The sequence below is a fragment of the Octopus sinensis genome, linkage group LG4 (genome assembly GCF_006345805.1).
Source record: "Octopus sinensis linkage group LG4, ASM634580v1, whole genome shotgun sequence".
Classification (NCBI taxonomy): Eukaryota; Metazoa; Mollusca; class Cephalopoda; order Octopoda; family Octopodidae; genus Octopus; species Octopus sinensis.
The window spans coordinates 89,246,541-89,259,946 of record NC_043000.1 but is presented as its reverse complement, the minus strand read 5'-3'; the positions used below and the strand labels follow the sequence as shown (position 1 = coordinate 89,259,946).

Below are 13,406 nucleotides of genomic sequence, written 5' to 3'. Positions count from 1 at the left end.
AGAGCAGTACTAGTAATGTAAACATTATCGATCGCACATACTCCATGTATGTATTTTCTGTTCGTCGGATTCGCTGCGGAATATTGTTTAGGGACGACTCCCTTAAAACGCTAGACTCCCTTAAAATATCTGAAATATCGGTATCCATCACTCCTGAATTCGATTGAGGCATGTAATCTCGACTGTCTATGATTTTCGGATGTTTCAACACCAAGCGTTATAAGGAGGTCGTTTCCAAGTGCTATTTCTCAGTGAATTCGGTAAACAATGAGAACACATAAATTGAGTATGTGTGATCGTTAATGTTTACAACACTAGTGCTGCTTTTGATTCGTTATTGAATTTAATCTTATATGTGCATCGCTATGGCACATCATCGAATTGTTTTTACACTATTTATAATATAGTCATACACCGGCCCTTCGATTCGACCTAGGTTCGATTAAGCAAACTGATGTTGATATGCCGCAAAACTTGCGAAATATCGGTACCCATCACTCCTTAATTCGACCTGAGGCGCGTTGTCTCGCATATCTATAACTTTGAGGTGTTTTAACACCCAGCCTTATAAGGAAGTCATCCCCAAGCGCTATGCCGCACTGAACCCGACGAACAATCAAAATAAATACATTGAGCATGAGCGATCGATAATGTTGACACTACTATCGCTGCTTTCATGCTTTCAATTCGTTATTGAATTATATATATATATATATATATATATATATATATATATATATATATATGCCTTCACTTTCTCCTTTTCTCTTTCACCCACATCTATTTCTAGCCTGTCCATTTCCTCTTTTTTTCTTTCTCTTTCGCGCTCTCACTTGTATTTGTAGCCTTTCTCCTTCTCCTTTGCCTTTTCATTTCTTCCCTTATTTTCTCTCTATTTTCTCTTTGTCACTGTCTCTCCAATTTCCTCTACCTGCTGCTGACACCTGGCCCGAGGCCAGCTTTCGTTCTTTCACTATCTTTTTCACACCGGCCGCCCTGCCATTCGGTCGCAAAAAATTTCTGTCTTGCTTTTTCTATGTCCTTTAAGATTTCTTCTAAGCATTACCCACCATTCTTGTCTTTTTAGCCCAAAGGCCATACTTTGCTTTTTTTCTACTTATTTCGTCTTTCGACCATCGTCTTGAATTATACTTTTTAACTTTCGTATGTCCATTCTTTGTTGATTTGTTTGTTTGAGGCCCGACATTCTCTGTCACTTTCACAGGGTCCACCAATATAGGAAGTTCTCAGTCTTATCATTAGCGGTGCGAAACTGAGTATCACCATTTTGGTTCATAACTGATGAAGAATTAGGGACCTTCCATGTCTGTCTCCCGTCTGATTGTATCCTCAATATATGTATATTGTTTATTCACAATGCATTTTTCATTTATATACGTCTATTTGGATGTTTTTATATCCCATTTTTGTATCACCTAGCTGTCTGGATGTTTTGCGTTCTTGTCCCATTTTGCATAATATATATATATATATATACTATATATATATATATATATATATATATATATACATACATATACATATACACACACACACACACACACACACATATATATATATATATATATTATATATATATATATATATACACATAATAAAGTGTCATATGATGGTTAAGTTTGGAAGTCTAATTTTACCATCATAAGTAATATCAGAAATTATAGCTTACATGTAATAACTATAATTTACCTTTTATCTAATTTCTTGGTGCTTATACAAAATGAAAGTAATTTATACAAATTTATCATTTGTATAATTCCTCCCATAACATCTACGTCATTTACCTCCTCCCCCAGCTCCTCGTCTGTCTGTACCATTCTTTCTCCCTCACTGTATGTGTGCGTGTGTATAATTTGAAATATATGATTTGAAGAGGATTTTTGGCTATTATTTCTAATAGGTCAAATGGTCATTGACGCACGATCATTGACTCTTACTAAAATGGGTTCCTACTGTTGACATTTAGTTCCTATTCAACACTAGTCGAACAAATTTAGAATTCATAGACACTCCTCTTGACGATTTCGTCCATCCTTTTATATATTTTTATATATTTAAGATATTTTCCAACGTGCCTTTCCTTTTTAAGACATTCGCCACGCAGAGGCTCTCTCTCAGCAGTAGCAGTAGTAATAGTGGGTTTGCTACAGCATTAGAAGAACTAAATTTCAAGCGGTGGTGTTAAACTGGGCAATAGATTAAATTTGTTACACCACAATAAATACATTCCTGTCAGCAGGCTTCCACATAGTTTTGGTTAACATAATTTCATTTACATGACTTCGGTCGACTTACAGTTTTGATACCATATTGTACGACCGAACTTAGAACTACGTTATTGCGAAATGAACTTCTTAATAGCATTGTTATTTATGTAGTGTAATAATCTCAGTTCTCTCAATGGGCAATTAATACACCTCAGATCTTCAATAAATTTCAATATTCTTGCGTACATAATAAAAAAAATATGGAAAATAATTCCTTATATACTACATACAGGACTTGGACAAAATACTTGAAATATCTTAAAATTACAAACAAATTTATTTTAATATGGCGTAGGACCATATGGCAGTAATTACGGTTTGAATTCTACGAGCTATGGACTCGTTCAAAGTTTGAATTCTTTCCAAAGGAATATTTGTCCATTCTTCAGCTAAAACAGTCTACAGTTCTTCTAGTGATGATGGTGGAGGATATCGACTTCTAACTTTTTTTCTAAAATGCACCATAAATGTTCAATATTATTGATATTTGGGGACTGTTTTGACCAGATAATATGTTCAAATTCACTACAATGTTCCTTGTGCCATTCAGTAACAACTTTAGCTGGGTGAATTGGTGCATTATCATCCTAGAAGATTGTGCTTCCCTCCGAAATAGTTCCGCAACCATTGGATGAATTTGATCAGATGAAATGCTTCTTTAAATACATATATATATATATATATATAATATATATATAATATATATATATATATATATATATATATATATATATATATATATATATATATGTATGTATGTATGTATGTATGTATGTATGTATGTATGTATGTATGTATGTATGTATGTATATTTATGTATATCGTTGCTATTATGCAAAAGTGTCGTAAGTCCGGAACGCTTCTTTTTCAGCACCATTCCATAGCAAAACCGTGGCACTACACTGACAATTTTTGATATCTTGGCACCTGAAGCAGCAGCTGGAGATACGATAGTTTGATCCAAAGAACCGGGTATTGCAAGCAAAGATAAATATTGAAATAAAGACGCATTTGAGCAGATTTTGGACATACGACAGTTTAACATAATAGCAACGATATATGTGTGTTGTGTGTGTATATATATATATATATATATATATATATATATATATATATACACACACATATATATATATATATAATATATATATATATACACACACATATATATATATACCCATATATATATGGATATATATATATATATATATATATATATATATATATATATATATATATATATATATATATATATATTATCTATATATGTGTCTGTGTGTCTCTGCGCGTGTGTATGTATGACGGGCTTGCACGCAGATTCCATTTATCCAGTTCACTTCGGTAGGTGCAGGACTGTAGTAGAAGACACTTGCTCAAGGCATTAGGTTGAACCTGAAACCACGTCGTTGCAAAGCGAACTCCTTACCCACAGCTATGCTTGCGCCTATAAATGTTAAGTTGACGTGGGTGGGATTAGAAAGCATACGATGGAACTCGAAATAATTAACAGTCCGCCGCATTAACCACTCGGCCACCTCGTGTGATGTGTATATAAGTGTGTGTATAAATGTGTGTGTATAAGTGTATATATAAATGTGTTATGTGTGTGTGTGTGTGTGTGTGTGTGTGTGTGTGTGTGTGTGTGTGTATGTGTGTGTGTGTGTGGTGTAAAATACGCTGATACTTATAGGTGGAACATTCGTCTGCAGCAGTATAATACTGACGCATATATAATTACTAAACGAATGAATAAAATTCAAATTAAGTAGACAGAATATGCACTTAATTCTTCAATAACAGAATGTTACAAGAAAATGCCTTATGGCATTTTAAAGATAGATATATAAATTGTAAATACTGTATTTATAATTCCTCGTGAAGCCCAAGAAACATTAATAGCATTAAACACACATATATATGTATTCGAAGATATAGACGAATATTCAATAGACGCTAATGCCTTCCTAATGATAATAGATATTAGATTATCAAGAAAGAACATTAATATAGTCTGAAAAATTTTAAATAATCTAAATTCGCATAAAATAATAAATATAATTGACATTATAGGCTACTAGCCTCACGATAAATTAAATAAGCTCTTCAACGAAATAGATGGTGATCTAACAGATAGAATAATAAATGATACTGAAGCTAAATCATTTAGGAAAATTTTAGTGAAATTGTTAAGCGATCAAATATCTAATTGGAAGTACAAATTTTTAAATGAGGCTTCATTATGAAACGAAATAAGGAAGATTAATTGAAATATTAAAAAGGATTATATATTTTTATATATAGTTCTATATTTAATGGATGAGGAATTATGTACATTATTTACATGTGACCGATATTTGTCCTCATCTTGTTTGTTGTTAACACGACGTTTCGGCTGATATACCTTCCAGCCTTCATCAGATGTCTTGGGGAAATTTCGAACCTGGGTTCTCATTTCTAAGGAACTCAGAATCTTGGGGTTAGTAACCCGCGCTCTTAACCACCACGCCATATGCCCATGGGCATTATGGAGTGGATTTTAGGGCTTATAAATCTAATATTTGCCTACCCTTCCTTAATACCGTTTCCCATATGCTATTCATATTTACACTCGGAATGCTTAGGAGGTTGCTGTGTCCTAACATACGTGCTGCTTCTTTTAGCTTTCGTATTCTCCAGTGGTGTTCTCTGTCTATTATATCAACTTCATCCCAAAGGGGAAGGTGGTCTCCATTTTTCCATACATAATCAGCTATATCCGATTTATCAATATCTCCTCGTATCACAGCTTTGCGATGTTTATCTACCCTCATTTTGAGGGGGCGGCATGTTTCGCCTTTGTATAACCTACCACAGCTGCATGGGTTGAAGTACACGCAGTCTTTGGTCATATTCTGTTCTATGGTCGACTTTGTCTTTCATCCTTTCGGGATCGATAAATTAAGTACCAGTTACGCACTGGGGCCGATATAATCGACTTAATCCGTTTGTCTGTCCTTGTTTGTCCTCTCTGTGTTTAGCCCCTTATGGGTAGTAAAGAAATAAGTAATCTCTTCTATGGGTGGTTTTACTCGAAGGAGATATTTCCGAAGTGTTGTATTGCTCTTGAATACCAAGTGCAGATATAAGTAGCATATGGGAACCGGTATTAACGAAGGATAGGAAAATATTAGATTTATATGCCCTAAAATTCACTTGATAACTGCCCACGGGCATATAGCGTAGTGGTTAAGGGCGCAGCCTTCTAAACCTCCCCAAGACACCTGATGAATGCTGGAGAGTATATCAGCCGAAACGTTATATATATATACATGTATATATATATATATATATATATAGTATATATATATATATGTTATATATATGATGTATATATATACTTATACACATACATATATAATAGATTATCGACTTTTTTGCTTGTTCAACGATACGCTGCAGTTTACCGGCGGACAAGCCAAGTGCATATGCTGAGTATGTGTGGTTGATAATACTGTAAAAGATTAGTTTAAGAATAACACGAATAAGAATAAGGCTAAATTTACCCAGTTTGATATAATAGACATTTATCCCTCTTATCTCGATCACTGCATGATAAGGTTATTGACTTTGCTAATTCCTATGTTGAAATTGACTCCATTGATCTAGATTTTATAAGGCATGCGAAGACAAGAACCCTTGTTCACTAAAGGATTGGCATGGGTATAAAAAGGTTGCATAGTGATGAACTATTTGATATATCTATGGGGTCACATGGTAGTGCTGATATCTATGATCTTGTGGGTTTATTTATATTAAACACATTCAGATATAGATACCCAGATCCTGACATTGGCCTATACCGTGACGACGGTTTAGGTATTTCCTATGGGTGTAATGGTCACACCCTTGATAGATTTAGGAAAAAACTACCTTCAAACTTTAATCAGTTAGGACTTAAAACCGCAGTAACTACTAATCTCTGTATAGTTGATTATTTAGATGTTTCCCTAGATTTAAACTCCTCCTCGTATAAAGCTTTCCATGAGCCTAATGAGAAGCTCACATATATACATAAACAGTTTTGTCACCCTCCTGTAGTATTTAAATATCTGATAGCGAATATTAGTAACAGAATATCCAACCTTTCTTCTTCGAAAGAAATTTTCGACAAAGCTGCCCCCTACTATAACAAAGCCCTAGCTATTAGTGGCTTCAAAGATAAATTGATATATAATCCCTCTATTAATCAAAATATTAATAATAGATCTAGTGGCATGAAAGATTAAGTAGTATCTAACCACTTTAGTATTAATCAGGATAATAAGAAACCAAAAAATAGGCAAAGGAAAATTATTTGGTTCGCCCTTCCCTTTACCGTTAATGTAAAAACTAACATTGGTAAAAGACTCTTGTCACTCCTAGACAAACACTTTCTAGCTACTCACAGATACAGGAAAATATACAATAGTCCTTCTGTGAAATTATCATATAGCTGCTACCCAAATATGAAGAGTGTCATTACACATGTTCAACACCAAGAACCTGGATCCAGCTGCAACTGTCGCTACCCAAGATCCTGTCCACTTGACCAATGATGTAAGATTAATCTTACAACATTTTTCCAATGTGTCATTTTACATTAACAAGAGTGTCTCATTCCATGTCATAATGTTTATTAGCTTCTCTAGGTTGCCATACATTTCTTGATAAAATAAGTTGCCCTTTTTTCTTAGCAGTGTTTTATAAATGAATGTGCTGTTCATTTCTGACATTGAGTTGTTAACATTAAAAACGTATGCATGCCTTAACAGAAATCAGTCTTAACAAGACACTTTGCCGTAGCGGAGAGCTGTTACAGATAGCTGGAGGTAGTATTATTATAAGAAATATTTCGATTTTATTTAGTAATTCATAACTTTATCGCGAATTAACAAGTGATTAAATATATATACATAACAAATTACGGTGGCGAGCAGGCAGAATCGTTAACATGCCGGGGAAAATGCTAGCGGCATTTCGCCGACTTTACGTTTCATCCTTTTGAGGTCGATAATATAAGTACCAGTTGATACTGGGGTCAATATAATCGACAGAGCCCCTTCCCCCGAAATTGATGGTCTTGTGCTAAAATTTGAAGCCAATAATATATAAAGAATTAATTATTGATTAATGCATTTAACAAAATACATAATGATGTACAACGTCGAATTTGCTTCGTCGTATGAATTTCTCATAATGATTTAACTGTTAAACTGAGTTTATTGCGAATTAATATAATTTTAGTTATATTACATAGTCAGTGATAATTAATGATTTTATGTAATCAAATTAGCTCCTAAAACGTAATAATGTAGTCCGATCTTCATTTGAAACATCTGATAATTAAACAGTTTGAATTTGATTAACTATTTATTTATTTTCAACACATGAAGTTTGCCATATAAAATTTAAATTGTTCAACTATGTGGCACCAACTGCTTGAATGATCCGTCTCATATTTGCTAAATTACAATTTTGACCTATGACGTTTGGATTCCAAAAATATACTTTTTTACAATATTGGATTGCTTTTCTTTTACATGAAATATTTCTCACATCATCGAATTTTATATAGAGGGTGCGATGGGTACGAATATTTCAGAGGGTTTGGATGTCATTCTGAGCACAGTGCAGAGGGTTCGGAAAGAGCTGGATTAGTCTAATGGTAATTACGAAGGTACGGCAGCTTGGAAAACTCACTCTGACCGTTCTGATACGAAAAGAAAACCTGAATTTGTTGGTGAGATCTAGGCCATTATTGACAATGATTCCTCCAAGTCAATCAAGTCCATTGCTAGGGACATGGGAGAGTCTGAGTTTCTCATCAGGCAAGTAGTGCATGAAGACATTTGGTATTCATCATACAAAATGAAAAAGGACCAATCTTTATCCCTAGCCATCAAGAACAAGAGGAAGGACTGCGCTGCGAAGCTTTTGAACAATCCCAAGCATCCCGTCAAACCGAACAAACTTTAATCTTTCTCAGACGAGAAAAATTACTGCTGAACAGATGCTGAACACACAGAACAATCGTTGGCTTGCAGTGTCCCCAGAACATGTACTGAAAGTAATAAAAATTAAACATCCAGTCAACATCACGATGTTTGGAGTGGTCACTAGTGACGGCGACGTTACATCTCAATTCATCTTCCCACACAGCTTCGGACTCAACACAGAAGCCTACATCAAGTGCATGGAGGAGGTTTTGCCCTGGGTTAAGAGGGTGGCTACTGGAAGACCTATGTCAGGCAACAGGACTCTGCCCCATGCCACACAAGTAGGACAACCCAGCCATGGCTGCCAGACAATTTGTGCAATCACATCACCGCTAACATCTGGCCAACAAAACCAACAAAACTGCTTGTAACACCAAAGATGAACTGAAGGCAAGGATTATGGCATCATTTACCAACTTAAATGAGGAGACCGTCCAAAAGAGTTGCAGGAGATTCCGAATTTGTCTGGAGGCCGTGGTTGAAGGAATTGGCCATTTTATTGAATAAATTTACTCTCTAGTATTTTAAGATATTTCTATGTAATTTTGGTGAATATATCTGTTAAAATGAGATGTCAATGTTATTTTCATTTTTGTTTAATTTAGACGACAATTTATTCCCCGCACCCTGTACACATAGCCTTACATTTAGTATTGATAATATAAGTTCCCTGATGATAGTTGATTAACTTTTCAATATGTTCCACATATTCGTGGCTCTGTGCCAACTTATTTACCATGTCCCATAAAACTAAGATCAGGTGACTGAATTGAAATTCGATATTTTGCATAAATGATTTAATTTATAAGTGTTATGGCTAATTGCAGTATTAACATAGTGACCAAATTTCATTAGTAAAGTCGTAAATTAACATTTTATTTCAGTTTTTGTAATATATGCTGTTGTGGAATTGGATAGGTAATAGGATGAAAGAGAGAGAGAGGAAGAGGGAGAGATATTAGCCTATATAAATGGTACATGTCATACTTTTGTTATACTATCGATTATTTGTATCTATAATATGATTAATTGAAGTCGTGTAATATATTTCTTTGGGGATATTGTTACTCTTTACGCAGTGCTTATGGCTATTGAGATAACCAATATTTGAAAGATGATTTGCTTTATAATAAACGGAAGTTCAGCAAAACAATCAGCGAAAATAACCAGCTAAACAGAAAACGATTTTATTTTATAAAATATTAGGAAAATATCAAATGAATTCGAAAAGACGCTAAATTTACTACTGGAAGCAGCTGTTGTTATTTCGATAAAACAGATTACTTCCTAGACATACTAGTATCGATTCGAACAGCAATTTTATTTATTTTATATATTTTGTATTGTGATTTCTTTCAAAGAAAGATCAGAGCTCAGTCATAAATGATTGAGGTTAACTGAAAGAAACTAAAATCAAAATCAATAATTGATTCATTTTTAATATAAAGTCTGGTCTTCGCGTAGGACGACTCACCCATCATTTTTAAACATATATATACCTTTATTACTGTATATGGTCCAGATTCCGAACTCCTTGGTTCAGTCCAACAAGCGTATTCATAAATAAACCATGTATTATAGTACATCTTTGCACTGCTTAGAGTAGAATCTTTGTTTAGCTAAATTCTGTTTAGTCAGCTCGCTCATGTTACAACTTAGACCATAGAACCATTGTTTCTACTTTGGCCTTGTTTAAATGAACCGTATCATTAAGAGTACAAAGGAGATTTTTAAGCAATAAATGATTTCACGTGATTCATTATATATTTAAAATAAGGATAGTCAAACTCTACCTTGCAAGAACTGGAGAGAGTTATTTTAAGCGAATTATTTGTTCATTTGAAAAGTTGAATCTATGACATAATACACCAGGAAAAGTACAAACTAAAATATGCCCATGAGCATATGGCGTAGTGGTTAAGAGCGTGGGCTGCTAACCCCAAGATTCCGAGTTCGATTCCCCGCAGTGACCTGAATAATAATAATAATAATAATAACAACAACAACAACAACAACATAAAAAAATACCTTTGGAAGGAGAACGCAGGTTCGAAATTTCCCCAAGACACCTGATGAAGGCTTGAGGGTATATCAACAAATGTTTGTGCTCAGTCTCTCCATCAAATCGACATTAATTGTACGTTTGCTTGATGTGCCACACAAAGTACTGCAAGGTTCTTGAACCGAAACCACGAGCTCTATGTTGTGAATGCAACGCTCTAGCCACTATATCAGGCATCATCATGAACCTCAGCTACTTTTCCACTAATTCAGCAGTAATAATCTAATATCTCCCACTCTACCACTAATTTGACAACGCTAATCCTATGGCCCAGTGGTTAGGGCAGCGGACTCGCGTTCGGAGGATCGCGGTTTCGATTCCCAGACCGGGCGTTGCGTGTATTTATTGAGCGAAAACGCCTAAAGCTCCACAAGGCTCCGGCAGGGATGGTGGCTACCCTGTTGTACTCTTTCGCCACAACATTCTCTCACACTTTCTTCCTGTTTCTTCAGTAACGCTGCGATGGACTGGCGTCCCGTACAGCTGGCGGGTGAACACATACGCCATAGAAACCGGGAAACCGGGCCTATGAATCTGGCTAGGCTTAAAAAGGGCGAAAAAATATCCTATCAGACATAAGAGCTAACTCAACATTGATATAAATCTTTTTAAAGCACCACTAACGAATAGTTTTTCATTTGATATCAATAATGCAACTCAATACGCTTTCATCTTTTTCCAGGGCTAATTCATAGAGACATTAGAAAATAATTCTGATAATTTTCTTACTTAATATATTTATCATTTCACAGGTGCGTGCGCTATTATGACATCCCATCAAACTGCAGAGAAGTGAACAGCACACAGGATCATTGCTGCAGCTCTCTTGAATGTAAACCACTTCAACCTCTATGTAATGACAAAATTGCAACTTGCGTTAAGTACGGGAAAATCATTTGCTCGGACCCTTCGTTTCAAGACTGGGTATTGGAAAATTGTGCCAACTACTGTAGCGTCTGTATGTAGAATTTCTTGTTTCTTTTCCTTTTAACATATTTTTCCTATGCGTGTACATATACTCACACCTATGCACAAACATACGCGCACGCACACACACACATACGCACATTTTGAGGCCTCAGACACAATTGGGTCTTCACAATAACTTCAAGTCGACTCTCAGTGAATGTTCCATTGTTATTTTTAAATTGGTTTAAAATAAGCGTATTCTAACTCCTACCTACATGCAAACGAAAGCCCTTCCTTCATATATATATGTATATATATGCATATGTATATATATATATATTATATATATATATGTATATATACGTATGTATATGTATATATAATATATATATATATATATATATATATATGTATGTATATATATATATAATGTATATATATATATATGTATATATATTATATATGTATATATACATATATATATATATATATATATATATATATATGTATATATATATATGTATATATATATATATATATATATATATATATATATATATATGTATGTATATATATATATATATATATATGTATGTATGTATGTATTTAGAGGCGTAATGGCCCAGTGGTTAGGGCAGCGGGTTCGTTGTCGTAGGATCGCGGTTTCGATTCCCAGACCGGGCGTTGTGAGTGTTTATTGAGTAAAAACACCTAAAGCTCCACGAGCCTCCGGCAGGAGGTGGTGGCGATCTCTGCTGTACTCTTTCGCCACAACTTTCTTTCACTCTTTCTGCTCGCTTAGCCAGCAAGGTTTCGTCATTTGAAGGCTAAAACAATGTGAAGCGCACTGTGACCAGCGATGTGTGGCAACATCTGATAGCCTGGTCAGTCACGGTGACAGTGATATATATATATATAATGTGTATATTTAAATCTCACTCCATGTATTTAAATAAGAGAAACAAGGCACTCATATTTTAGTTCAATATGGAATTTATTAGCCGGTATGGAATTTAAAACTGAATGAAAGATAGTCTATCCTAGTTGAATGTCAGTAAAGAGAAAATTCTTAAATGAAAGACTATAAATTATGCGATATAACAGTAAGATATAAAAGTTTAAAGATTATCCGTACAAAAGAGCAAAGGTTAAGGGATAAACATATATGAACATGTAAATGCTTACAATAGATCAACAAAAGAGAAATGCTCAGTAAGAAATAACTGAGAGCAGTCACTTTGTTGGGCTAATAAATATTATAGTTGATACTTCATAAACAAGGTATATTGTAGGTAACAACATGAATAATAGTGAGAAGCTGTTGAAAGAATTACAAATAGGACGAAAAAGATTTAAAAGATTTGAAGATTATTACTTTATTCAAAGGAAAGAAGAATTGTTCGCACTTAGGGGTGGAAATTGCGTATGGCTGTTTCAGTTGAGAATAAAAGGGTACATTGAAGGTTTTTTTTTTTTAAATGTAGAATAGAGCAATTAATTGGGGGGGGGTAGTTTAAATATTTACTGTAAATTGAAGTGGGTGTACAAGGTATGCAACGGAAGTAGATTGGCATACTTATAGATTTCAATTGCGAGGGTAAGAAATATGTATTTGATGGGTTTCTATACTTAGATAACTATATTTCTCCATGTTTATTGATGACTCAGGCCTTTATAAAATTGGTTTGTCAACATCCTGGAGATGCCGAACCTTACAAGGAATTTGGTATCGGAGTATAACTTAACCTTAGGCACGATGCTTTCCTTTAGGCTGTTAGATAATTCGTTGCTACTCAGTTCCCATATGACTATGCATAACGAGTTTTATTAGCTGATCAGGGTTTTTTCTGAAATCGTTAATATGATTATTAAAACCTAATTTAAAAGGATTCGAACTCAGACCATTATATGACCCAGTAAAATTATTGTTTTATTAGTCGATTTTGTCAACTGTTCACTAGCATGTCAGTTAAATCCCAAGATACATGCATTGGAATTAATGCAATTAATTTCAGTCAGTCCTCAATAACTTCCATGTATATTCAATTACAGACGCACACGCACATTATGTTATATAAAAACATGTTTTTACGTATATATATATGAATATATAAATATATATACCCTATTCAT

At 34.3% G+C, this 13,406-nt stretch overlaps 1 protein-coding gene across 1 annotated transcript in view; it reads left to right on the top strand.

The window, feature by feature from the left end:
* The window catches only part of LOC115210527, a 139,410-nt gene that overhangs the window by 115,302 nt on the left and 10,702 nt on the right, over nucleotides 1–13,406 (top strand). Inside the window, exon 29 of the mRNA XM_036502240.1 lies at nucleotides 11,117–11,322. Within this exon, the coding sequence (XP_036358133.1) occupies nucleotides 11,117–11,322 (206 nt within the window). The remainder of the gene's footprint in view (nucleotides 1–11,116; nucleotides 11,323–13,406) is intronic.